The sequence below is a fragment of the Thunnus thynnus genome, chromosome 19 (assembly GCF_963924715.1).
Source record: "Thunnus thynnus chromosome 19, fThuThy2.1, whole genome shotgun sequence".
Classification (NCBI taxonomy): Eukaryota; Metazoa; Chordata; class Actinopteri; order Scombriformes; family Scombridae; genus Thunnus; species Thunnus thynnus.
The window spans coordinates 3,546,795-3,574,783 of record NC_089535.1 but is presented as its reverse complement, the minus strand read 5'-3'; the positions used below and the strand labels follow the sequence as shown (position 1 = coordinate 3,574,783).

Here is a 27,989-nt window from a genome sequence, read left to right as displayed (position 1 = left end):
CACAGTTAAAGACCAAACACTGAACTGATCTATTAACAAGTATTGTGTGTGTATCCGAACCCTGATATATCTTATTCCTCTGTGCCGTTGACCTCCGTTGTTGTCCAAAAACTATTAAAAACACGTTAGTGAGCCACACCGCTGCACTGTGTCATGTTCCTTCATCATCATGAACATACACACCGTCCTGCTGACAGAAATGCTCACTAGAGCACCAAATCTGGATTCATTCACTGCTGAAAATTGTCCCCAACAAATACACTATTTCTTCCTTTTTGTTTGTTAAAAACTACAATGAACTGAAACTACATAATTGTGAGCTGTTTTTATAGTTGTGTGAATTGTTGTTTGGCCACTTGAGGGCACAACACTAACATATCATCCCCTTCTTATTTGATAAGTTGAACTTTTTAGGCAAACAGTTGCTTATTTTTACATCCAGCAGTTACGGAGCAACATTATCATTCATTATTCATATTCATATTCATATTCATATTCACTCTCTTTTAGCTCTGTTTTTGCTCTCTACGAACTCCTGAGGGAAATATCTGGCTCTTTAGCTGCTAAATGCTCCACTATGGCTATAAAGGTGTATATAAAAGTAGTCATTTATCCCCCCATTCGTCTTACAGACACAATTTTAAAGATCCCCCCCCAGACATACATTTAAAGACCTCTAAAAATTATCTGCTTTGAATAAGAAGTTGTGTTCAATAGCCTCGTTAAAACCCTTAAAATGGCATCTCCTCCTTCTCCCTCATTAAAAATCCAGAATCTATGAATATGCAAATATATTTAATTTGTAAAGTTTTCCTGCTGGACACCAGATGTCTCCTCCTTCACTGTAAAGTCCATTCTCAGTGTTTGTGCTCTGGAGGCTTCAAGTTTCCACATCACACCTGTCTAAGTTGCATACTGGACCACGATTGGCTCCAAACTGGTTGTGATGTCACAAATCCTGGTTGTAGGTTCACGTGTTAAACTGAGATTTAACCCATAAGAACCCATTTCTCCTTAAAGAAAAATTGTGGGGAATATAAAACAGACTAAATGGACCACAAGGAACACATTTCTGATTTTTTTTTTTTGAAATTCTACCTTCAGTGTCAAAGATCTGTAATGTAACATATATGTCATAACGTTATCTCCCTAACTTGTTTTATATCAGTTTGTTGAAGAAATGTGGTCATAACATGTTAAATGTAACACAGGACGTCTTATTAAAGCATCAGAATTGTTAAATGGGTTGAAACTTACCTTTAGTAACAAAAAACTTTTTTAAAATTAGCTAGTTCTGTCACATTTGCTGACCAGGCATTGGGAAGTGATGGAAGTGATGTCATGGGTACACAGATTCACACATTGTCACATGACTGCACCAGGATGTTCACTTTGAGACTTCATGAGTTCAAATCAAGGATGTTTTTTATAGATTCTTATGGGTTAAAGATGAACTCAGAGAAACTTTGAACAGATGAATGCGAAACAAAACTCTGCACAGAGAAGAAGAACAAACATCCAACTGAGGGAACAAGAAGACAAACATGATTGTGTTTAGAGAGAGACTTTTAATCTTTTTATTAAGGTGTTTTTGCATTTCATTAGGAGTATTCCTGCTGTTAGTGTTGTTGATATGTGGTGAGCAAATGTTTTAATGAACTGCAAGATGGACCAACATCAATTTTGAACATTTGGTGGTAATTTCTATTCTATTTTACATTTTTATTGTATTTTACCTGAAAACAGCTGCCTGCTGCAGCTGAAACAGCACTGATTAAAGAGAGTTGTGGTTCCAGGTTGTAAAAACTTAACAATGACCTAAAAGACGCTAAAAGGCTCCGTAAAGCTGAGAGAACTGCAGCGATGGGTGATAATTCTCTGCATGTTTCTCACTACAAATAACACTTTTCACTTTGTCATTCGATCTGTTCTTAATATAAAATATTGATTAGTGAAGCTTTAAAAACGTATGTCTTCAGTTGGAACCAATGAGCTTCTGACACATTGTTGGTTTTGCTCTTTTCATGGGATTTGTTGAAAATTATAAAAAAAATAAAGAAGAACAGCAGCCTTATCTTTTAAATAAAGGTACAAAGTAAAACTGCACAAACAGGACAAGTTGTGTTTTAATAGTTCCTATTATTGCACACATAGCTGACAATGAAAAACAGGATGACGGACACTCACAGTAACAGACACAATGGTTACATAAAAGCTCTTGTGCCACAGATACAGTAAACCCCATAAACCACATGGAGTAGAAAAGCATTAAAATGCATATACACTGACGAACAATATATATATAAAAGGAGAATGTATGAAGAACATCAAAGGAAAGAAATAAAATGCATAAAAAAATCTTATCATTGTTGCCCGTTCTGAGCATGTTTCCTCTATGCACTCACATTTCACATTCCCTTATTTGTTGGATTAAAAAAAAAACCAAAAAACAGATTCCAGATCTGTAAACAGCAACATCTACTGTTCTTCTGTCTGAGAACACTCCAAAAACTTAACTCAGTGTTGTAGAAAGTGTTTAAAATAATCAGGAGCATTTTGGCGTTGAATTAAAAAAAACAAACAAACATCATCAACAGCTAACGACGAGCTAACGTTGCAGTGAACATACTTTTATATGTGCTGCGCAATCGGATGTTTTCTCTGCAAGAAACAACACGAGGGAATCTTGTAAACAGCAAGGAAGTCATCATTAACAGAATCACTTCAGTTCCAATGACCTTTATTTAATATCACAGTCCATTCATAGTTTTAAAGTATACAATAAGTTAAATTCATATGGCTTCATATAGTATCTATATTATATATCCTATGATTAATAGCCGCAGCACGACTCTCCGCACATTCATAATAATCCACACTTTATCTGTGTGCGCTGCTCTGTAAATCTCCCTTTAAAAATCCTTTTCTCTGCTAAAACATTTTGTACAAAAATCTACATGGGTACATAAAAATGGGTCAGAACAAGCAGAACAAGCTGGAGCTGGACAAACTGCTTTTTATAGTCTTAACATTACGTATTATCTAAATTCTAATTGGTCCCGTCAAATATGGTGCGGCTAATCCAGGCTAACGTGATGCTATCAGGCTAAAATGATCCTGTTAACTCTCATCTGGCCGACATAGTTCTTTAAACACTGTTAGAGGTTTAATTCCTTCATCTTAAAGGACTTGAATAAGAGTGAAAACTGATATGAACACTGACATATTATCACCTTTGAAGTTGATATGTTGAACTTATTAGCAAACAGTCCAATATTCACTCTCTTTTAGCTCTGTTTCTGCTCTCTACCAACTCCTGAGGGAAATATCTGGCTCTTTAGCTGCTAAATGCTCCACTATGTTCACCAGCTAGTCTACAGATACCCGTGTTTGCCATTTGGTGCTGAGCAGGTAGTGTGCAGCGGCTTTTTAGAACCTTTTTCTCTGAAAACAGCTGCCTGCTGCGGCCGAAAAACGACGCTATGAGAGCGCTGAGAGTGAACCAAAAACAGTAAAGTTGCCGTCGGACAGATAAACAATGAGCTGAAACTTTCGCTGTCGGTATCAAATTTTCATGTGGAGATTATCGTAGGTAAAAATATCACAATAATCGACAATATTCCCTGAAATCCTACTAGACCTGACACCGTGATCACTCACTGAACAGCGTTTGTATGTTGAAGCTTTTGCTGGATTCTGCAGAAGAAACCATTTCCTCACCAGTACCTCGCAGTGTTTTCAAGTCTACTCATTAACAGCTGAATTAACAATTAATATAATTTCAGCCTGATAACATGTTGGCCTGGATTAATGAAGATACACAACTGAAGAACAGGGCTCTGGACTAACTTATATAAAAAAATAAACAAATAATACTACATTGTGTTTTGGTTGTGAGACTTACTGCTCGGTGTGTTTGTGCCTTATTTTCCTAAATTAAATAAGATTTCACAGAAGGCATGGCTCGTTGTTGGAGAAAGGGAACATAGACTGACTGAAGTCTCACAGAGCACCTGTGTGGTGTTTAAATATTAAGTGTAACACACAGTGAAGCCTCTAAGGCACCAGTCTTCGATGTTTGTAGGGGAGATTTGATATAATCTAACTTTACAGAGGAAACTAAATCCTTGCTTGGGTTTCGGGTTCAGATCCTGGAGTGTTTTATGGAGCCAATGTAGTGATGAAACATCTCCCTGGTTCTTTGGAGAGAGCCATTGATAGACAGTTCGCATCACTCTGTCTATCGATGCCTCTGGTCCGACACGGCCGGTCGGCTGATTGGCTGCCGACACGAAACTGATTTACAAAACCACAAACGGGACTCAGTGTCTCTTCTGATACTTGTTGTGTGTTTGGACGCCGTGTTGCCTCTTTTCTCTCAGCAGCTGTCTGAGGATCTCGTAATTCTGCTGCTGCTCCTGTTGACGGTGTTTCTGATGACTCTTGGTGTGATGGATGTGGTGGTTGTCGTAGTGCCTGTTTTGCTGCCCGTCGTACTGGTTGTTGCGGCGCCGGAGAGTAAATGACTTGTGGAAGGTTGCGGCTGATGACACAAATTGGAAAAGAGTGTTAAAAATGAAAACTAAACCAAAGTACACAAAGTCCTACAGCTTAAAGTCAGGACTCACGACTCATGCAGGTGACTTTGGGCGCGTCCCACTGGCCGTTGGCACGGCAGCGTATGGTGGGCGTGTATCTCTGGATGTAGCCCTGTTTACAGTGGTAGCGGACCAGAGAGTTGATCTCGTAGCGAGGCTTCATGGCTCCAAACACTCGAGCTTCCTTCACCACTGGAGGCTGGCCACACGACACTGGAGGGTAGAAAACACAAGAAAATATATTTATGATGCTAAAAATACATGCATGTATTAAAGGACTTTATTAATAGTTTGATATGTTTGAGCACATTATCTATAAATTATAAGTCTGCAAATAATTAATTGGTTGTTTTCATTATCAATTAATCTGTTTTCTGTCTGTAAAATGTCACAAAATAGTGAAAAATGCTTGTTATGATGTCTTCAGGCTCATAGACACGTCTTCAGATGTGTTATGTTGTTTGATCAACAGTCCAAAACAAAAAGATTTTGAGTTTCCTGTCATGTAGGACATCGAAAAGCTTAAAATCTGAGAAGCTGCAAGCAACAAATATTTGGTATTTCTGCTTTTAAAAATGATGATTCAATTGCCAATTAATATTCTGTCTGATTAGTCATTGCAGCTTTAATAATTTATATGTAATTTATATTATTGCAAACCATGTTTCTAATGCTATACAGTAGTTTGGTAGATAAAGTTTCTAAATTCAAAGCTGTTTAAATTCGGTTTATTTCAGAACACATTGTTTTATAGTGGAGGCAAAATTATGTCATTTTAAAAAAATATATGATTTCAGATTTATTTAAGCTTCCAGGAGAACAAGCAGTGTTGCTCCATCACACAGTAGACACCAGGTATTTAATGAGTGAGAAGATTATTTAAACCATCTAATAACTACATTGATAACGAGATGAGATGTGTCAGGAGCAGGTGATTGATTGTAGGGCTGAACCTAATGATTATTTTCAATCATCCAATCATCACAAGGTACTTTGAGTTGAAGGTGATGAACTGGTTATAAAACTGGTTGTTTTGTCCGACGAACAATCAAAATCAAAGATATTCGATTCACTGTCACACAAGAGAAAGAAAAGCAGCAAATCCTCATATATATAACCGGGGAAAGTTTGGCATTTTTGCTTGAAAAGTGACTGAATCGATGAATCGATTATCAAAATAGTCAATCAACTAATCGTTGCAGCTCTGATTGAATGATTGATCATATAGTACGTTCAAAGAAACTTGCCTGGATAAAAGAAAAACTTTCAGAGTTTTTACAAGTTGATCACCAGTTGGACGCCAATTGATTTGTAAAGTGAACTGAAATAAACAAAAAACAAAAAGGCTGCCCGGAAAACAAGGATAAGAATCTAAAACCTTAATACATACTTTGGAAAATTGTTGGCACTGATGTGAAATACATATAATTTGTAGTTTAAACACTAAAATAAGCAAAATCACCAGTACGACTCCTTAAAAGAGTATTTAAGCAACTTAGTATTGTGCTTCCATAAAGCTGGAGGACTTGTGACAGATCGAAGCAGACATCCTGACTCTCAGTCTCTTTATATTTATAATCGTGTTTTTATTTTTTTCCTTATTTTTTAATTTTCTTTAGTGAGATACCTTCATAAGCCCATGTCACCAGCACAACCCCTGTCTGTCAATTATGTATTATATATATCTTGGTGTTTTCTGTAAGTGCAAATAAATAAAACTAAAAAAAAAGCTAGTATGAGTCCAAAAACACTGTATCCTACATTTCCCATAATGCAACTCAATAGCTGCATGGAATACCCATATTCATACATGCCCTTGTGGTTAGATTTTATGAGGCTGAGTCGTTCTCCCTGTGATGAGTAAACCGACTGTTAGGTGTAAAATATCAGGCACCTGTTCCCTTTTTGCAGGTGAAGGTGAGGTGATAGTTGCAGGGCACGTCGTTCCACTGTCCTCCCTCGTGCCAGATCATCACCACGCAGTCCTCTCCTGACTGGAAGAAGCTGTCCGGCTGGTTCGGCCTCCAGTGGTCGTATTGCTGTTAGAATACACATTTTCACTGTTTGACTTCATTGTGAAACACCCAATAAACATCTCAATAAACCTGCAGTTCAGTGATTAACTCCTGATTTCCTTTAAAAACTGAAAGACTGACGTGAGCGACTACTTTCCAAGATTTGCTGATACTGATGCTGCTAAACCATACATGCCTGCATGAGGGGGCTGTGAAATGACCACCTATCCTCTGGAGGAGAACATATGTGACTGGATGTAATTCACCAGAGACACCAGCAAGTGGAGCTACTGGGACGACCAACACCACAGATCTAAACAAACTGCTTTCTGCAGCTTGTATGCAGGAGAACACCCACAAATATGCTGCTTTAGTTTGTTTAAAATGACACAGAAACCAACACATTGCCTACATGTATGGACTATGCATGGACAGCCGCTGAGAACTGAACATGCACTCTGCTGTATGAGCTTCAGTCAGGGTGTGCCTCTATTCTGAATGATAACACATTACAACAACAGAGTTCCCCACCAGTATCACATTTCAGCCTCTCTGCTCTCATCTCAACCCTGTTTTTTCGCTGCACAGCTCCGCTCACATGCTTCAACAGCTGAGACGCACGACGCATGTGTGTGAGATTGTTTCATCATGAATAAGAGCACAAGGCGTTGGTGCGGAGAGACGGTATGCAGAGCAGTATGCATTCAGGTATTCGATGATGTCATCTGACATTTTCAGACAAACAAATGTCCACGTTTTTTTCTTTCTGTCGGTGAGTTATGCGGCGCAGCATCTCTGGCACACAGGAAGTGATGTGATTCATGTTTCTGGTTTGTTTCAAGTAAACAGGAGAAGGTTGAAGTTGTAAAAGTAAAGTGCAGTAAACTTCCCTCTTTAGTTAAACAGATGTCAGAGGAACACTTTACTTTAAATTCCCCTATTTTATAGTTATAAGCAGAAATAAGTGTTTATTAATGTGTTAGTCATTAGTCAACAACTATAACCTCTTCCTTGGACACCCAGAAATGTTTGCTGCTGTATAAACAGATAAAATATCAGAAAGCCCACTGTGACTTCTTCAAATTTGCCTGTTTTTTCCAACCTAAAAGTCTAAAACCTAAAAGAAATTAAATATCTTTGGACATTCAATATATTTGGGTTTTTATTACAACATACGACAAAGAAAAGCAGCAAATCTTCACATTTAAAAAGCTGGAAACGACGAATTATCAAAATAGTTGCCAATTAGTTTTCTGTTGATCAACTATTTGATGAAGTGATTAGATGTTTCAGCTCTACCTGCAATGTACGAAACTGTCTGTAGAGTCACGCCACTAGCATGTCTAAAAATGTAAAAAAAAATGCACAGCCAGCAAGCAAAATACAAAGCTTAGTTGACATTTTATAGATAAATATTCTCATTAGACATTAGTCTTACCATCGTCTTGCCATCAGTCCATCTGAAGTCTCTCTCAAACATCTTGTCGTTGAGGCCAATCCACTGGTAATCACTGCCCAGACCTACAGAGAAAGAATTTAAAAGTGCATGGGTGAGATTATAAATGCAACAGGAAACAGCCCTCATTAAACCTTCAGTGAGAGAGATTGTAGATAAAAGAGGGAGTTAGTGTGATGATACACCGATTTACATGTTTGTGGGGTTTGAATATGTGTGTGGCAACGGAGGAGTCAGTTGGTGAATAATCATGAGTGTGAACAAACAAAAGAGCAGGAAGGAAATGTTCAGGCTGAGCGGCTTTCGGTAATGGCACAAGTCCATTTCATCTCAGTCAGCAGCTTCCCCAATAAACTGAGAAACCGACTGCAAACGCAGCCCTCAGCTCTGATTTTCTATGGAAACTCTCTGTATCCTCCTCTCTGTTTAAACTACTTTATTTTATCTCAGGAACATTCATTTGATTAAAGCACAGATGTGAGTGGATTCTCTCCAAACACACTGTTATTCAAAATGCTCTGACCTACAAAACGGATGAGCTGCTTTAGACATAAATGGATCCTTACTAGTTGAGTTTATCACTTCAGAAGGGTTAGTCTAAATAGTCAGTCTAAATACTTTTAAGAAAATATCTGTTTTTCAAAAGCCTACCTGTACCTTTCTTGGTAGTTTTGGCCTGATAGCAAAGCTTTACATTGGAATCAACTGGGACAAACATTACAGAATCAAATTTGGGAGTGAAAATTGTGAATGCACCTAAAATGTCTTTTACAACCGTCGACTGAGTCATAAAACTGTGTGGCTGCACCACTACAGTTGAGTCAAAGTTAAACAATGACGTAGAAAATTGCAATAGATGCCAGTTTGAGTTGTAATTTTAATGTTGTTTATTTTAAGACACTGTCAAACCAATTTTAGTAAGCACAGTTGAGTTGAAAAAATTATCATAACTAGAAGGAATGATGGTTAAAATCTATGAAATAAGACAGCGATTGTAAGACATCTGATCTCACCTTCATGAATAATAAGATGTAGACATTTTTCATTGTCTAAAGATGCACTAGATGAGTTTAACAGGGTCTAAATGAGCAAACTGGGTCACAAAACCTGCTGGGGATTCAAGACTGACTCTGATGAAGGTGGACGGACCACAGTATCTAGCTGAACTCGTTAGTACCTCCTAAAGCCTTTTTCCTGATTCATTTTTTTTACTTCAAGCTATCAAGACTGAAAATAATGTACAGTAACACTTCAGCCTACATCGTCACTGCTCGAGCTGTGTTTCAATAAACCAGAAAACGGACTTACGATTGATGTACAGTTGCTCCTCCTCGGACAGGATGCTGGCCAGGTGGGCGCCGTGCAGCCGACACTCCCTCTCAGCAGCGTCCCAGGTCCGACGGTGTGTGAAGTATTTGTAGCAGTGAGACTGAAACTTCTGCCATCCGAACCCGCACACCTCAGTGTCTGCAGTGAGGGCAGAGAAAGTGTTAAAGAGCTTCACTGGACAACATTCAATAAGGTTGTAAAAACATGTTTTATTTGACTTTGGTCAAATAAATAGACTTAGTATAGAATTTGTTGTATAATTTATAGAGTGGTCTATACAGTAGCACAATAGTGTATAGCTACTTTATAGTGGCTGATGGTTTTTAATAGCCCTTTTTTCCAATTTATGGAATAAGTATGGTAAAATATGTAAAGTAAATGTTATAGCACAGTTCTCAGAAGCCATTACTTAAGTTATACAGTGAAGTGTCATAGTGACCATTTAGCATCCACCTTCTAAAGATCTATCAATCACCTATAAAGATCTGAACGACCACCAAGCAACGTTTTAATATCAAGTAGCAACATATTAGCATAAACATTATAGCATTAACATATTAGCTACTACTTTGAAAATGTTAGCTACCATCTAGCAACAAGTGATCATGCATTCTTTGTAATTTAGCCCTTAGTGAAGTTTTAGTGTAATAATCTATGGTTTATAGTACAGTGCATAGTCTGCAAAACAGTCCATTCAGATTTTTTTTATGCTGTTTGCCCTAGCAACAATTCAGAACACCCTAGCAACCACTTGCTGAAGCCCTAGCCTCTATCCAGAAGGCCATAGCAACCATGAAGCGACTACTTAGCATCCAGCTACTAAAGACCTACACAGAGCAGTGAGCAAATTTAGCCGTTAGTGTAGTAATCTATAGTTTATAAGACTTTCCATTCTGGAGGAAGATTATTTATGCTGTTTGCCATAGCAACTGTTCAAAACATGCTAGCAACCACTCAGTGCAGCCAGAAGGTTGAAGCAACCACACAGCGACCGCTTAACATTGACCCACCATCAACCGCCTAGTAACATCTGAACAACCACCTAACAACATATCAGTAACAAACAGCAACACATTTGTTACTACTTTGAAAATGTTAGCAACCAGCTAGTGATCATGCAGTCCTCGCACATGCACAGGAGAGTAAGCTAGCTTTTAGTGAAGGAAGAAGATTTCCATGCTGTTTGCCCTAGCAACTGTTCAGAACACCCTAGCAACCACTTACTAAAGCCCTAGCATCTATCCAGAAGGCCACAGCAACCGCAGAGTGACCACTTAACACTGACCCACTAAAGACCTATCAATCATCTAGCAACATCTGAACAAACACCTAGTGAAGTTTAAATAACATACAGCGACATATTAGCTACTACTTTGAAATCTTAGCAACCACCTAGCAACAAGTATTTATGAATTCCTGGGACATGCACAGAGCAGTAAGCTAATTTAATTAGAAATGTCTGGTATTATAGTGGCATAGTATATTCTGTCTGTACAACACAACAGTCCAGTCTGGAACACTTATGCTACTTTATGCTACTTTTAACTAGATTATATACAGTATGTTGCTAATATCCAGTTGTTTTGAAACCCTGCTGTTGCAATAATGAAGCTATTGCAGCTCCACAACAACTTTGATTTGTTTATTTCTCATCAAGCTCTGTTGTTCAGGCCAGAGAGAGACGGAGAGAGGCAGAAAGGGAAAGAGAGAGTTGAGGTCCAGCTGGGGAATAAAAGCCCCTTACTGAATGAGCTCAATAACAACACACAGTTGGACTTAATCAACCCTCACAACTCCCGAGTTGTCTGCAGGTCAAAAGCACACAAACAGAGACGTGTCCATGCATGTGCACAAATAGAGTTAATGCACAACATGCATTTAGTTTGATATACAATTACTTTAAACCATATAATCAGTTATCTGCTTTGTCAGGCTCAGTAAACAATGGGTATTTTGTATCAGCTCCAGTAAAGCCATAATAGAAAGTTGCTGTCGAGGCTTCGGGGTATTGGCCCTCGTCAACCCGCCTCATCTTAATAACTCTACTGTGCAACCACCTAGAGGGTCAGGTGAGGACTCTAATAAATGCAGAGCTTTAATCCGTAACTCTCCCTAGGGCAGTATGAAAATAGAGTACTATTCTGATATACAGAGTCGAATCAGTCGAATACAGAAGGCCAGTATAAACATAGCTTCTTCCAAAAGATGAAGGAGAGCTTGACTGAGACCGAGGCAGTATTTAGCAGTATTTACCACTGAGTGAATGCCACACAGCTGCAAAAGCTTTCTGGCAAAATAATAGAGCAATTATGTGATTCTGTCCTTCTTTCCACTGGCAAACAGCAACGAGAGGACAGCTGCGTCTGTTGTTCTCTATTTACCAACTACTGCATGTATATGAATGGAGAAACTACACTGTGCTCTCGTCAATAACGCACATCTAAGTAACATCCTTGCACATGGAAACACCCTACAGACTGGGAATGAGGGTCTGGGGATTTCCAGTTTTCATTCACCACACCTTCTACCAAGAATAGACAATGGCAAATGTGGTGAAAATAACAAAAACAACAAAAAAAAGATTTCACACATTTTCCATTTTTTGTGCTATTCTTCTAATCATTTTTATAGGACAAGTCCTCTTTTTTAAAGATGACTCAGCTAATGACTTTCTCATCCAGGAAAATCTTTTTTGCAAACTGGTTTGATTTGGTTCTCTGATAAAATATGAATACGTAAACTGTTAATAGCTCTGTTAAGCAACGGTGGAAAGTAAATTGAGTGCAGTGTTCACAGTACAATTCTGAAGTACGTTTAGTAACTTGTAATTACTTTGTAGATTAACATTCAAAAATCTATAATGAGCATTTAAAAATAAGATACATTGTTATACTTTTAACAAACAACAACAACATTATAACACATCAGTAATTATTATTTATAGTAATGTATAATAATGTGACTCAGACAAAGGTCATTTCACTTGCATAGTGGCAGTGGGTACTTTTACTTATTGTTTAATTAGATTTTCCTGTTAATACTTATCAATAATAATAAAGTAATACAAAATAAAACTGTACATTTACTTCAATAAAATATTCAGTGCATAGCTGTTACCTGTAGTGAAGTATTTATACAAAGTATTACTACTTTTACTCGGGTAAAGTATCGGAGTATTTCCACTATAACTGAGAAACACTTATTGTACATATTTTTGTAGAAACAGACAGATGTGTGTATTTTGTGTATATGTAAGTATTTAAAATGTATAAAGCTCTCACACTCTCTCTCCTTAATAATCTGACCAAAAGCAGGTGAGAGAAAACTCAGTTCAAGTTCACTGAAAGAAAAATCCAACAAAACTTTAACAATTCATGATTATTACATGAGACATTTTGTCTGCCTATTAAAACGGCCTTTAAAAGTTACTGAACTGATGTACAATAAATTTCCAGCTAAAGCAGCTATTGGGTCAATGTTATGACGTACAATAACTACTAAACTGTACTATAAAAGGCAGTATTCTCTCATTTTTAAACTTAGTAATAGTTTCGTTTTGCACAAAGACTATTAGGTGGGACATTTTAAATTATTAGAACTGAAAGCTGGTAAATTTTCCTGGAAAATATTAATCCTTTGAGTCTGGTTGTGTGCCTGAACCTCCATTAGTTGCTGAGTAATGGTAGAAATATTGGACAACAGGCTGGAACTAATCTTCTAAGAGCCAACGCCCAGTGCTGGAGGACAGCTGAGGAGAAAAGACTGTCATGGCTGAGGATGCATTCAGTGCTGCAGTGCATTCAGAAAGTATTCAGACCCCTTAACTTGTTTCACATTTTGTTATGTTGCAGCCTTATGCCAAAATCGTTTAAATTCATTTTTTCTTTCCTTATCAATCTACACTCAATACCTCATAATGACAAAGTGAAAACAGGATCTTAGAAACTTTTGCAAATATGAAACAGGAAAAACTGAAATATCACATTGACATAAGTATTCAGACCCTTTACTCAGTAGTTAGTTGAAGCACCTTTGGCAACGAATACAGCCTCAAGTCTTCTTGGGTATGTCACAACAATCTGAACATCTGGATTTGGGGATTTTCTTCCATTCTTCTCTGCAGATCCTGTCAGGCTCTATCAGGTTGGATGTTGACCGTCAGTGGACGACCATTTTCGGTTCTCTCGAGAGATGTTTGATCCCTAAACCACCCCTGCGTTGTCTTGGCTGTGTGCTGTGGGTCATTGTTCTGTTGGAAGGTGAACCTTCAGCCCAGTCTGAGGTCCTGAGTGCGCTGGACCAGGTTTTCATTGAAGGTATCTCTGTACTTTCTTCATTCAGCTTTCCCTCAACTCTGACCAGTCCCCCAGTCCCTGCTGCTAAAAAAACACCCCCACTGCATGATGCTGCCACCACCATGCTTCACTGTTGAGATGGTGTTGGACAGGTGATGAGCAGTGCCTGGTTTCCTCCAGATATGACCCTTAGAATTGACGCCAAACAGTTCAATCTTGGTGTCATCAGACCAGTAAATCTTGTTTCTCACAGTCTGGGAGTCCTTTAAGTACTTTTTTTACAAACTCCAAATGGGATTTCCTGCATCTTTCACTGAGGAGAGACTTCCGTCTGGCCACATAAAGCCCAGATCAGAGGAGTGTTGCAGTGATGATTGTCCTTCTGGAAGTTCCTCCCATCTCAACACAGGATCTCTGGAGCTCAACCAGAGTGACCATCAGGTTCTTGGTCACCTTTCTTACCATGGCCCTTCTCCCCCGTTTGCTCAGTTTGGCCAGGCGAAGTCCAGGTTGTTCCAAACTTCTTCCATTTAAGAATTATGGAGGCTGCTGTGCTCTTGGGAACCTTCAATGCAGCAGAAATTTTTTGAAGCCTTTCCCAGATCAACACAATCCTGTCTCTGAGCTCTGCATGCAGTTCCTTCAACCTCATGGCTTGGTTTTTGCTCTGATATGCATTGTCAGCTGTGAGACCTTATATAGACGGGTGTGTGCCTTTCCAAATCACGTCCAATCAATTGAATTTACCACAGGTGGATATCAATCAAGGTGTAGAAACATCTCAAAGATGATCAAGAGAAATGGGAGGCACCTGAGCCAAATTTTAAGTGTCATAGCAAAGGGTCTGAATACTTATGTCAATGTGATATTTCAGTTTTTCCTTTTTAATAAATTTGCAAAAATTTCTAAAATTCTGTTTTGGCTTTGCCCAGTTTTAAAATAAAACCATGTAGCACAACAACTTTGTACTCTAGCGGAGGATGTTTGCAAAATTAACTGTCACTCTGATGTCCTGTTATTAGCAGTAAGCTAGGCTATTGTTGTTGTCTTTGCTAATGCAAGTAGAGGAAACTAGAATATTGTACGGCCTTGAGATGAGATTGCCCTTTTACCTGTTGTTTATTGTTAAATGTTTATTGTCCTACCTGATGTTTGTCCTACTTGTATGGTGTATCCCTCCTGGGGGATTGCTAAAGTATTTCGTATGGTATCGTATGGTACCGTATCGTAAGTGCTGAACAGATAATTATGACACCAAACAATCTGAGTAAAGTAAATCACATGCAGAGGGATTTTGGATTAAACATCATAGACTGCTGAATAGTGGTGAGGCTGTCTTAAAAATGAAACTACCTAAAGGCCTGGTCACACCATTTTATTTATTTATATACTTCATTTAACCTTCATTTAACCAGGCAAATCATTAAAAACAAATTCTTATTTACAATGATGGCCTGACAAAAGGCAAAGCCTCTTGAGGGAAGGGGGAAGGGGCTAATAAAAAAAAAAATCAAAAGTTAAAAAGATAGCAGTACACATCCAAACATTTCCAACACACCCACTACGTACATACAATCACAACAAGCATTACATAAATGACATGCAGTCTAGTACACAAACACCAGGCAGGTGGCAAGCAGACAAACAGCTTAACGCAATAAAACAACAGAACAAGTAGCATACAGTAGCATACACAAGCAGTAAGACAGACAGGCAGAGCAAAACAGCAGCAGCAAGAGGACAAGAATATTCATGGGACAACAGGAAGCTGAAGACAGACGAGGGTTAGGGAATACTAGTGAGTCAGGAAACAGCTGCATGTATCAGTGAGAATGTCCATAATAGAGTCCTTGAAAGCTGACATGGGGATAAAATTGTCCAGTTGTAGTGTTTTTGCAGATTGTTCCGGTCTTTGGCTGCGACCAGCCGGAATCAAGACAGACCCAATACGGTATTTGTTTGGGAACTTTCAACAGAATATGGTGAGCGGAACAAATGTTGGCGGCAGCAGATGCCCACCAGAAAATGTCACAGCAAATATCACCCACATGTCTTCACAAAACATGTGGCGCTAGAGGCTGGTGACATAGAGACTGCTGCAGGGTCAGTTGGTGGTGAACTACTGTAGCTGCAGAGATAACCGCTAACATGCTAGACAGCTGGGATGGTTTTCCAGGCTAACAAGCTTGCTAACTGACAGTTAGCTAACAGGACAATGAGTTCACAGTTTACTCAGAAGATGTATTTGTACTATTGACTCCTGTTTCATAGCTGTCTGAAAACCATTCGTCTGTTGGGAAGCAGTTTATACTCAATCAGAGGGAGTTTAAAAAGTGAAAAGTGCAACACTGCTAATATGCTACGATAGTTTCTTCCATTTTAGACAAAAGCTCGCTGTTTCCTTAAAGGTCAGCTCTGTCGACTGGTTTGCTATTGTTCAATGGCACAAATTCATGTGTCTAAGTCCCCCAAAATGGAACTTGACGTGACAGATTGAAATTAATTGATTTTGGCGCAAATTCCTGCTGTTTTAAGTGCTGGTGTGATCGTGCCTACCACAGCAACAAATCTGAAGTCAATTGCAGAGACACCGCAAATGAATTGAAAGTTAATTGTACTATGTAGATTAACATTAGGCTACCTGGATTGCATTCAAATTAATTTGAGCAAATTCTGTGTTAGTTTGCATTCATTCCAACTTCCAACGTTCCAACTCCAGCATTTACTTCAGTTAGTAAAATGTTATCATAAGAACGAAGGCCAAAACGATGAAAATAAGACCTAAGTTATAATAAACCTCAATTATCCTTTAATTATTTGTCTGCCAAAGACTTCAATACTACCTTGGTTTTGTACATTTTCACTCAGAAGCAGCTGACCTTGTTCACAGAGCTCTCCTGAGTAGCTGGGCAGGCAGAGACAGGTGAAGGAGTTGACTCCATCCAGACAGGTGGCTCCATTCAGGCATGGGTTAGATTGGCACTCATCAACATCTGCAGACACACAACACAAGCCTTATTATTATTCCACATCACCCATCTGTCATTATGAGGTCAATATGGTTTGTTCAATAAGAAGACATGGCTCTGTGTGCTGTGCGTATACGTACCTGTTTCACAGTGCTGCCCAGTGTATCCAGGTGCACACACGCAGATATTTTCTGCTCCTTTCTTGTAGCAGGAGCCTCCGTTCTGACACGTACTGATTGAGCACGGCAGGAGATCTACGCAAAGGACATGATGCAAAAGGAAACTCATTAAAATCACACTAGTGACAGGGTCATTAGCAGTGCTGTAATGTATTGACTGTTCATTAAACCCCTCATCCCTTTTTTTAGGTTTTGCAAAACCAGAAACACAAAAGCAAGGTTTGTTTGTCTAAATGTATGCTGAAAACGTGAGCATGCCCACTAACCAGCTTACTATCGACATAGTAACCGAGCGTTACCTCCAAAGCCTCGGAGCATATAATTACCTCTGCCCTGTTTACACTCCAACAACTCTCTGCCTAACTCGAGATAGTGTTAACATTTATCAAGCACATTGGTTAGTCCTCGTCTTCAACATCTTTCACTTTGAAACATAGCGTTTGAAAATACAAACGATACAGCTTAAATCTAACCAGCAAATTTTAACATCTTAACTACACTTTTATTCATACTAACTAGCTCTACGTTGCAATAAAAGAACGATGCTGCTCCTTTGTTTCCGTGTCTTCTACTCGGTGATGATGCTAACTTTTTGCCTGGTTAGCTTTAGCCTCAGTCTAATAGCATGATGTTATATATATAGCCATGAAGTGCAAATTTAACACCCTTTTAAAAAGAGTTAGCTGGAAACAATAAACAGTCAGCTGGAGACATTTTTTAACCATTAATTAGCAAAGCATTAATTAGCCATCTAGGTATAGCTTATAAAATCTGCCAGCAACAAAAATGATGGACATATAGAAATGAGGAGCTGCTTTTGTTTACTTGTGACCTCAGAGGACTGATGTTGGAAAAATTACAAAAAAATTCTATAGTAAATCTGCCACCGTATTTACTGTAAACTGCATATGTGCTGTGCTACAATGGAAAGTTTGACAGGTGTAATTTTAACTAAGCAGTGCAGCCTAGTGAAACTCAAACATACGGTTTCTGATTTCGCTTATTGGCAAAGTTTCAGCCACAGAGAGAAGGGAGGTAAACCACTAAAATAAGCTACTGTGGTGATATATAATGATTAGTTGATTAATCAGTTAGTATAGTAAAATTAATCAGTATTTATTTTGATAATTGATTAATTGTTTAAGTCATTTTTTTAAGGAAAAATGAGAGCCATTTGTTGGTTGTAGCTTCTCAAATGTGAGGATTTGAAGCTTTTATAAGTTATATACACTCACCAAGCACTTTATTAGGAACACCTGTGCAATCTAATGCAATCAACGACAACAGCTCTGTATAAAGCTTATACATTTTCAGTTTTTGTCGACATTGTCAGAAAGGAGATAATTCTACATTAGGTCGTAGTGGGTGGTGATGGTGTACTGGAGTGCATTATATTAAAAAGTGTTCCTAATATTTTGTCCACCCCATTGACATACATCAGGAGGGCAAAATATTAGACACACTTTTTGCTCAGTGAGTGAACATGATCATAGTCAAGTTAATATCTTTGGGTTTTGGATGGTTGATCTGACAAAACAAATGATTATAATTATTATGGGCATTTTTAATTATTTTCAAACATTTTATAGACAATTGAGTTAATTGATAAAATAGTCGGCAGATCAATTGATAATGAAAATAATCATTGTAACCCTAGTTTACACCATTTACCTGTAAGTATCTAAAGAATAAAACCACTAACAGTGGACTTCATGTACCTCTAAGATTCACAGTGCTGGCCTCCACAGAATGAGATGAGTCAGTGCCCGTCTGTGGTTTCTCTGTGGTGAGGGTCTCCTTGGGTGCCTGAGGACGTGACTCCACCAGATGAGGCACAATTTCATAGTCTTCAAAATCTTCCTCCGGGAGAGGGGTGGCATCTGGGTCAGGGATCAACGCCCACTGGGGGACAGAGTGGTTGCTGTGGTCGAAGGTATACAAGGGTGATGTGGTGGGAAGTGTTGGCTGGCTCACATACTGCGTGGAGCTTGTGGTGGTCTGCTCCGTCTGGTCCCTGTAAGTCTCGGTGGGGTGTGTGGTGTGGTCATCGAGGGTTGTAAGCACAAGCTCGGTGGTAACAGCGGGATGTTTCTTATCATCTGTGTAAGTATGGGAGGGGAGTGTGGAGGGTTTTAGTGTGCTAAGTGCTGAAGTTATGTCCTTAAAGTCTGTGGTGAGTGTGGTTTGGTCTCCAAATGTCACAGCTGCCACAGCTGGTAAAACAGTAACAAAACCACCCTGTTCCCCAGAAGCCTCCTCCTCCCCCGACAGCTGCTCTGCACCTGAACCTGTTTCTGTGACCGCGTCAGCAGGCGGTGAAACCATTGGGACTTCTGTAACTCCTTCACCCATTGGAGGTTGAGGCTCCTGTGGGTGAAGGATAGAATAAATTGGGGATAGTGTGCTGGTAAACCTGGGTATTTCTGGTGGGTAAACATCTTGCCCTGAAGCCTCATCTTCTCCAGAAGCAGACCCTTCAAAGTCTTCTGTCTGGGTCTGTGTGGTGGTTTCTTGTGACTTTGTGTCTGGGATAAAAGTAGGAAACTCCGTTCCCCCGATTTCCGTCTCATCAGTCATCACTACCAACTCAAAGCTGTCAGCTGGGGTGGGCGAAGTGCCCTCAGAGAGGCTTGCAGAGCCTTCTGTGGTCTCGTAGGTGACCCCATTAGTGACGGTCTGGGAGAAACCGGGGAGAACCGGGCCTGATGGCGTGGTGGATGCTGGTGATGACTCAGGAGATGTATATGGGGTTGTGGTGGTGGTTCTTGTTGCTGTTTGATCATAATGAGTTTGGGCTCTCTCGAAGTCCATAACTACATCAGAGACTGTGTCAGCCTCCGGGAATGAAATTTTAACTATATCTAGGTAGGTATCTGTAGAATGAGTGACTGTATCACTGCTTTCTTCTGTGGTCGTCTCCTCTGGGTGGACTTCTATGACACCATAATCAAAAGGAGTCACGCTCGCCTCCTCATTCACCTCTTCTTCTTCCACCTCTTCTACCCGAACAGGAGTGGCCGTCTCAAACTGATCCCCTCGGGCTTCCTCTGGCAGCTCTGGCTCCAATGTCACCTGGATGGATCAGGAAAGTAGGTAGATGAGTACACAGAGCCTATATAATCAATAGATGGACTCTGGTCCAGATCCGGACCAAATAACAATGTACTCCACGCCGGGAACAAAATTTCACATCACCTTACCTTTTTCGACTTTTGAATAAACTGTCCAAAGTTATTGTCACGTCAGCAACTGTGCAAAGCTAGCAAATTTGCTAATTGACTGTTAGGAAGCTTGTTAGCTTGGGGCGTTATTTTTCCTTTTCAGTTTAAATTATTATGACATTTAACTTAGTTCCTGAGAAATCATGTGTTCTCATTTTGGCGGACGACTCTAAATACCCATGAGCCTCAACCACTGTTGTTATGGAGAAAAAGCCAGTCAGAGACGTTGAATTTTGAATAAAACATGGTGCCATAGTAAATAATTCATCCAAAATTAACCCAGAATCCAAAATTAAATTGATTTAAGTTGCAGGATTTTTTTTCTAGTTTTCTCAACATAAACATTTAGCTCTGTAATTGGAAGTTTTAAAGTTATACATTTGTTTTTTTTAAGAACCAGATATTTTCTAACACAGTTGTTTATCTTTTGCACTGACGATTCACCTGGGTGTTCCTAGAGCTCAGCTTACTGTGTTGAGTAATATGTTATCATATTTGATATAAACTAGGGCAAATAAAAGTAATAATAGTGAATTATCTATTAAATACTCAAGTATATGGACCGTACCTCATGCTTTCCATTTACAAAGCTGACAGTTGGAGGCAGGCTGATGGGAGGCTCGAGAGAGACGCTGTCTCCGCTGGTAATCTGTGAAAGGTCAGTGATCTGGGGGAAGAGGGACTGGGAGCCATCGCTGCCGATCGCAGGCTGGTTCAGGATATCCAGGATGCCCTGAACTAGAGACAAACAAGACACGGACAAATAAGAAACCAGAAAAGTTCAAAGGTCAAGTACAACAAATAGAGACAATGAATATATAGATAGAAAATATATAGATAATGGTGAACCTTGAAAAGATTGGGATGTGCCAAAGATAAAGGGTGTTGAATATCAGTGTATTGTAAAGCCATTTGAGGCCAATTTTGGATAACATAAATTTAACTGGCTTGACTGTCTATATAAATTAATCAACTAGGCCTGGGTATTGGTATAGCGCCAATGTGATACCAAAGTATAGTACCCAATAATACCTTTCTTGACACCTTACTTTGAATTATATAAACATGTTTTTCTATCAAACCAATTCACTTCCCTTTCACTTGTAAAAGGACAGAAAAATCCTGCACACTGTCAATCACTTGTACTCACTTTAATCACAGCAATGTTTCAGTCCTCAGACTTTCATCAGGAAACTTCCCTGAATGTAGTCGCTCGAAAGAAAATTAATCTGCAACTATTTTGATAATCAATTGTCTAAATCATTTTTCAAGTAAAAGAAAAAAAGAAAGATTCTGCCTCTCAAATGTGATGATTTGCTGCTTTATAGACGAAGTCAATATGATAATCGGCAGATTAATTAATAATGAAAACAATCATTTGTTGTAGCCTTAAACTTCAAATGTTAAATGTTCTCTAAACACAAACAGCTGAAGTTTGCATAAATAAAATTAGCTAAATTATGATTTCAATCAAGAAATATCAAATTAAAGAAAATGTAAACAAGACTACAAATCTGATCTGGCATAAGCCAACTTTCTGTATTGGACATTTTGGTTGGCATCAGTACTATATTGACGTTCGACACCCCTAAAGGAAATTCCTCTTTCTCGGTTGGACGTCTCAGTTGTTGTATTCCAGGATCCTACAGCAGCTCATATCTGATGTTGATTAAAACGAGCCAAAGTGCATATCTGGAATGGTTAATAGTCAGGAGCCTGTGTTGGTTATGATTAAGGTCAATCGGTGCCAGAGGCTGCACTCAAACAATGCACGCTTGTGTCTCTTCATTAAGACTTTATGGTGCACATGGAAGCTGTATCGTGGGAAACGGAGTAAGAATGTGCAAAAACATGCAAAACATGACGCAAACACTGAACTGAGTTTAGATATCTTGTGTGAGGACAAACAGAAACACATGCTGTGACCAGACTGCCAGCTCCTCTTTGAAATGGACAAATCTAACAAGTTAACTTGCGTTAGCTGCAACATGTCGCCCAAAGTCAAAAAAGCCTCTTTGTGACTCGGAACTTGATACCAAAAGAAACAGGAAGACTTTTCATCAAAACAATCAAAGCTTCAATTTTCCTAATTTCCTCAAGACGTGGAAACAGTGAGTCGGTGGGCCTCTCACTAACCAGCGCCTGCTTTATGTGATGATATATTACCTCTGCAACAGAATACCCCTTCAACATTTCAATAATAAACACAGCTCCTGGAAGATGGCACCACTTGGCTAGCGGGTAACAAACACATGAGCGCTGTAATTTGAGTGAGTGTATGAGGGGTGTGTGAGGGGGGTTGGATCAGAGGTGGATTTAGTGAATTTGGGGCCAAAGGCAAACCAGGCATGGGGCCTCCCTCATATTGGTATTAAGAAGGTCACTGATTGACATGAATCCAATAATTTAACTAATTTCTGCTTCTCTGACACGAACTGTTCACTGGATCAGACATCAGGTGTTTTTCCATCCACCTGTTTTTAGTCTCATTTTCAATTTGTGCATAAAAGAACCTGAAGTGGAAAAGCCTTTTTTTTAAAAAGAGTTTTTACGCTTGACCGAGTGAATAAATGATGATGTACATGAAACGTGTGACTTCAGTGTCCCTAAAAAGAGGAAAACATCAGATATGTGTGGAGCGATGAGGAGACTGTATGGTTTTCCATCATTTGAGCTTTGACTGCCGATCTTTTAATTACATCATCTCGTCGTGTCCTCTTCTTCTGCGATGGTTTAATAGCACCGACTGCAGAATTAGCACCACCAACTGTTTATCCTCTAATAATCACAGAACAGTAGTGGATGGAAACACACATTCATTTGTATTTACTTTTGACAATTTTCTGGAAATTCAGTTAAAATGTTCTCTACATTTGGATGGAAATCTGGCTATTGGTCCTGGTTAGCTTAGCTTAGCATAAAGACTGGGAGAAGGGAGGAAACAAAGCAAATAAACTGATCTCCCAAAATGTTAAACCGTTCCTTTAAAAATGCACTTATGAAAATAAGTAATATTAAAGTACAACTAACACCATTTTGAAGCTATGGTCACACCATAAAGTGACTTGTCCATGTGAAATAGTTTAGCTGATAAAGTGACTACTGGCAGGGCTAGTTTTTGCAGTAGCTGGCGAGCTAACTGCTAACTCGCCAGCCTGTTAGTCAGTCATAAGCCTCTCGATCTCATCATTTCATCCAATAAAAAGTTAGTGAAAAGTGCATATCAAGCTAACAAGCTTGCTAACAGGACAATAACTTTAAACAGTTTATTCAAAAGATGTTTTTGTACCATCAACTCCTGTCTCGTAACTGTTTGAAAACCACGTCTGTTTTGTGGAACAGTTTTTACTAAAGTAGCAAAGTACTGTAAGTTCTAAACTTAAAGGTATAGTTTTGGATGAGTTAGATGAGAAGATTGATGCCATTGTGTGTCAATCTGATACCATTCTGTACCATATCTGCTTGTTCATTGAGCAAAGTAGGCAACTCCCTGAGGCCTCCAACTACGTGGGATGCTAATAGCTAATAGCTAATAGCTAAAGATGATGTCTAGATATAATACATATAAAATTCACCCCTTTGTTGGTGGCAATTATGGATAGAATATGAGAAAAAGGGCCCCCAAGCACACATGAATGGCCCCTCTTAGCCACAACCCATCCCCCTGCATCACTTGTGAATGTTTTACATCTTTTCTATATATGAACCGATGGTGATGTCCTCAAATGTTTGTTTGAAAATGTTTCTTCCATCGTCTTTTATGTACTTCTAAGGTTGCTCTTAACTTGTAATGTCATGTAATTTGCTCCATGGTTTGCATTTTCCCCGTTATTTCTTTCCAGTCGTGGATGCACGGACATGATTTCTGTAATCATAATTTAATTATGAGTTTCAAAGCAGTAATTCTTAAAATTCATTCTTACACAGAACTTCTGTTGGTTTCTATCAAGTAAAAAAGTTCTACATCCAAAACAAAAGGCTTTCCAGTATTTTCTTCCCAGAATGTGTTTACCTTTGGGCAAAAACGAAAAAATATGACTAAATGAACCATGGTTTTCACCACATCCTCTCCAACATTTTTGTGTCTCTGACAAATTATATTTAACTTGATGAATCTGTGGCTGAAAGCAGATCCTGAAATTGCCATCACACCGTCAAAGGAAACCTGTGGTGCAGGTTATATTTTCTATATTCTGCTTAAAGAGCAACTTAACAGCAACTGAAAATCTTGTTTTTGCTGAACTCTAGTGGTTTAACTTCTCACAGAAGTGTACACCATTAGAAGCTATTAGACTTGTGAACAGCCACAGTACAAGAAATGATCAGTTTATCCTGTGTATACACTGATAAATGCACTTTTGACACTTCTGACATAATATCTGCCTTTTGTGGTGTTGGATATTGTTGTCCAGCTACAGACTCGCCACTGGCATTAATCCTTGTGTATTTCAACTCTTTCTATAATTGTCATGTTTGTATTTTTTAGATTATTTTTTATGTGTGTAAATGAATTGTACTGTTTATGTGTACTTCTTTGCAAACTTGCTTGCCTCAAATTGTCCCTTTAGGGACAAATAAAGTATTTTGAATTGATTTGAATTGAATGAAGTTACTCTTTAAGTATTATGCAACTGTATTATAGAGAAAATCAACAAACATATAATAAAATTGTTAAGATAGACTTGGTATCAGAATATACTCAAAAATAAAAATATCAGGAACCAAAAAAGTGATTGGGTTTGACCGAGCCCTTTGACTTTCCAACAAGAAAAGTCATCTGGCTATGGGGCCCTCTGAGCCTTTGGGCCCTGGTGTCTGTTCCTAGTGGGGCCATTCAGTAATCAATCCATGGTGGTTATACAACTAATACAGACGAATGTGGTGAAGGGAAGTAGGGAGAGTCTAGTGATTAAATTCTTAGTTAAAGCAATTCAGACAACTCCCTGGAGAAAAGCAAATTAAGGTCAACAATTTGCGGTTTGTTACCAGCTCTTTCTACAGATATTTGGACCTGAAAGCTAAACACACAGCTCTTTAAATATGCCTTGTAAAGAGAACAGATGCTAATCACTCCATCACACCAGCAGTGTGTCTTCATGAAGTGAAAGGTGAAGAGAAAGCTCTGATAAATTTGACTATTCATGAGGCTCTGCTGCTTTCCCACTGGAGACACTGTGATGTGTTTACAATATGTTTGCTACAAAATTGGCCGAGCAGCGACGACTGACTTCATCACTTTCCACATCTGGCTCTGCAAACAGCATGTGTCTGTGTGTGAGAATCTGTCAGGATACAAGCAAATACTAACACAAAGGTAACAAGCCATTAGCTGTTTCCTACGGAGACAACAAACAAAACCAAATCAGTACTGTAAAAGTCCGTGGCAGCACAACATAACAAACATGAGGTCATTCTGAAAGATAAACGTTCGTGATGAAAGACTGAACAGTTTTGAGGGGAAATGTGAGACTGTTTGGGCCCAAAGCACAAAAGGCTTGCGAAAGGTGCAGGGAGGAGGGGGTGAAAGATTACAGCACACATAAGTGGAAATATGGATATGAGTTGTAGTTCAGTCGAGGTTGGAGATGTTGAACAGAAGACTAGTATGAAATACTGGTAACTGTCTGCCATCTTTCTACAGTAATCACACTCTGGAGGTCATAGTTAGCTTAGCTTAGAATAAAGACTGGGAGGAAACAAAGCAAATAAACTGATCTCCCAAAATGTTGAACTGTTTCTTTAAAAATGCACTTATGAAAATAAGTAATATGAAAGAAAAGTACAACTAAAACCATTTTGAAGCTATGGTCACACCATAAAGTGACACTCGCTCGTCCATGTGAAATAGGTTAGCTGATAAAGTGACTACTGGCAGGGCTAGTTTTTGCAGTAGCTGGTGAGCTAACTGCTAACTTGCCAGCCTGTTAGTCAGTCACAAACTTCTCTATCTCACCATTTCACCATTACACACCATTTCATCCAATAAAAAGTTAGTGCATATCAAGCTAACAAGCTTGCTAACAGGACAATAACTTTGCAAAGTTTATTTAAAAGACGTATTTGTACGTATTTGTCTGTCTCGTAACTGTTTGAAAACCACGTCTCTTTTGTGGAACAGTTTTTACTTCAATATATGAGGTTCAATAAAACTGGATTGTGACACATAACTAATAAGCTACGATAGCTTCCTCCACTCCCTCAAAGATCAGCTCTGGCAAGACAGCTTGCTATTGGTCAGCGGTGCTAAATTGTGTGTCAAAATTGAACAGATTTACTTAATTCCACTGGAATTAATTGAATTCACCTTTAAAAATCTTGTGGTTTTAAGTCCTGGTGTATCAAAATTAAAACAACTTTGTAGCTTTATCAAATTAACTGTTAAATACTTGCAAATTACTCAGAAAATTTCCAGGAAATTTACATAAAATTAAGGGATCTGTAAAATAAAGTATATTCTATGAATATTTAAAGCAACTGAAATCTTGATATCAGATCTTAAGTCACAATATTTCTCTTGAATATGATATATTTTAAAGTTCAAGTTAAGGAAAAACATTTGTATTTTAAATTAATAATAGTTTAATTCTAAAAACTAAAAAATCTGTTTGATCAAGACTGCATGGATCAGATTTTCTTGCTCACCTGTTTGATTCTTGGCGTGCACATTGACGATGATGAGGTGGAAAGGTGGTTTTGCTGATTCTCCAGGAATGGCCGGCGATTGGTCTAACGTTGTTGTAGTGCCAGTTGTGACGTCCTCTTTGAAAACCACGGCAGGTTGATGTGGCCCCACCTTGCCACTCTCGGCTGGGAGGCCTGATGCTGAGGTGAAGACCCCTTCTAGAAGCTCCGATGGTCTGGATGTGGTTTCCATCGATGTAGTTTTTATCCCCGGTTCTGGCCCCAGGGTTATGCTGTCCAGGGCAACTTCTACAAGGTCTGATGGTCTCGATGTTGTGTCCATCCCCAGCTCTGATCCTGTGGTGGTCTCCAGAGGCCAGCTAGGTCTCGACGTGGTTTGTGTCGGGATCACCTCTGATCCCATCTCAGCCCCGCTTGAGCTGTCATCGCTGCTGCCTCCCTCCTCGCCGCCGCTACTCTCACCCTGGCCTGACGCCGCTGAGCCTCCCTCCTCTCCCTCGATGGAGATGTCGAGCTGTGAGGGCTTTGGGCGGGTGGTGGGTAAAGGCGGGAGCGGCATGGGGTAAAAACCGACTTCTGGCACCGCCTCTACCTTGCTGAAATCTTTAACCTCATAGTCGTCTAACATAGGAGTGGGAGTCATAAAGGCTGTGGTGTGGTGGGAGGTGGTGTGGGGGGCTCCATGTTGGTCTGGTGAGGCTGTTGGTGAATATGTGACAGGCTCTGGTCTTCTTGTTTGAATTTCAGATCTTTCTGGGTCTGAGAGAGGCCCAGGTGTTAGAGTGCGAGGAGCGTTTGCTGCACTGTCGGGGTTGTACGCAGCTGTACTCATCAGTGGATTTGCAGTCGTCGGTTCTGGTAGTTTAGCTGTAGGATAAGGGAACAGAGACAATGAGAAACTAAGAGAAATGCTGCCAAAGAGAAACATCAAGCAACCGTTTTCAAAATAATTCATTTGATCCTTTCCTCTATGGACTCATTACTGGTTATATGGGTTTGATTTTCTGACAACAAGGCTCATAAATGCAATGCTTGTCATCAGCTAGAGGCTAAGGCTCATGGGTATTTTACTATTTAGAGCTGACAGCCAATCGTCATAACAAACTGAAGGAACAAAGTGGAACTCTTAGAATCAACAAAACTCTCAATTGGTAAATCACAGTGGGGAAATACTTGCTGAACCAGCAGCTCTTTGCAAATACTGACTTCAATGAACGTCACTTCTTCTCTATCAAAGTAAATCATGTTTTTTTATTCTTTTTCCACTTTATCCACCTTATTCCCA

General features: G+C 39.2%; 1 protein-coding gene across 2 annotated transcripts in view; it reads right to left on the bottom strand.

The window, feature by feature from the left end:
• Window positions 1–2,108: 2,108 nt before the first annotated feature.
• vcanb (versican b) overlaps window positions 2,109–27,989 on the bottom strand; it is a 43,673-nt gene continuing 17,792 nt past the window's right edge. Inside the window, exons 7-17 of one of the 2 annotated variants that reach the window (XM_067573658.1) lie at window positions 27,533–27,571; window positions 26,705–27,463; window positions 20,631–20,800; window positions 18,560–19,913; window positions 16,803–16,916; window positions 16,573–16,686; window positions 9,378–9,536; window positions 8,052–8,134; window positions 6,493–6,637; window positions 4,629–4,811; window positions 2,109–4,543 (exon numbers count right to left, since the gene is read on the bottom strand). In XM_067573658.1, coding sequence (XP_067429759.1) covers window positions 4,323–4,543; window positions 4,629–4,811; window positions 6,493–6,637; window positions 8,052–8,134; window positions 9,378–9,536; window positions 16,573–16,686; window positions 16,803–16,916; window positions 18,560–19,913; window positions 20,631–20,800; window positions 26,705–27,463; window positions 27,533–27,571 — 3,341 coding nt within the window. In that variant the 3' untranslated portion in view covers window positions 2,109–4,322. Of the gene's footprint in view, window positions 4,544–4,628; window positions 4,812–6,492; window positions 6,638–8,051; window positions 8,135–9,377; window positions 9,537–16,572; window positions 16,687–16,802; window positions 16,917–18,559; window positions 19,914–20,630; window positions 20,801–26,704; window positions 27,572–27,989 lie in introns of both variants that reach the window. The other variant, XM_067573657.1, reaches the window with a different exon arrangement.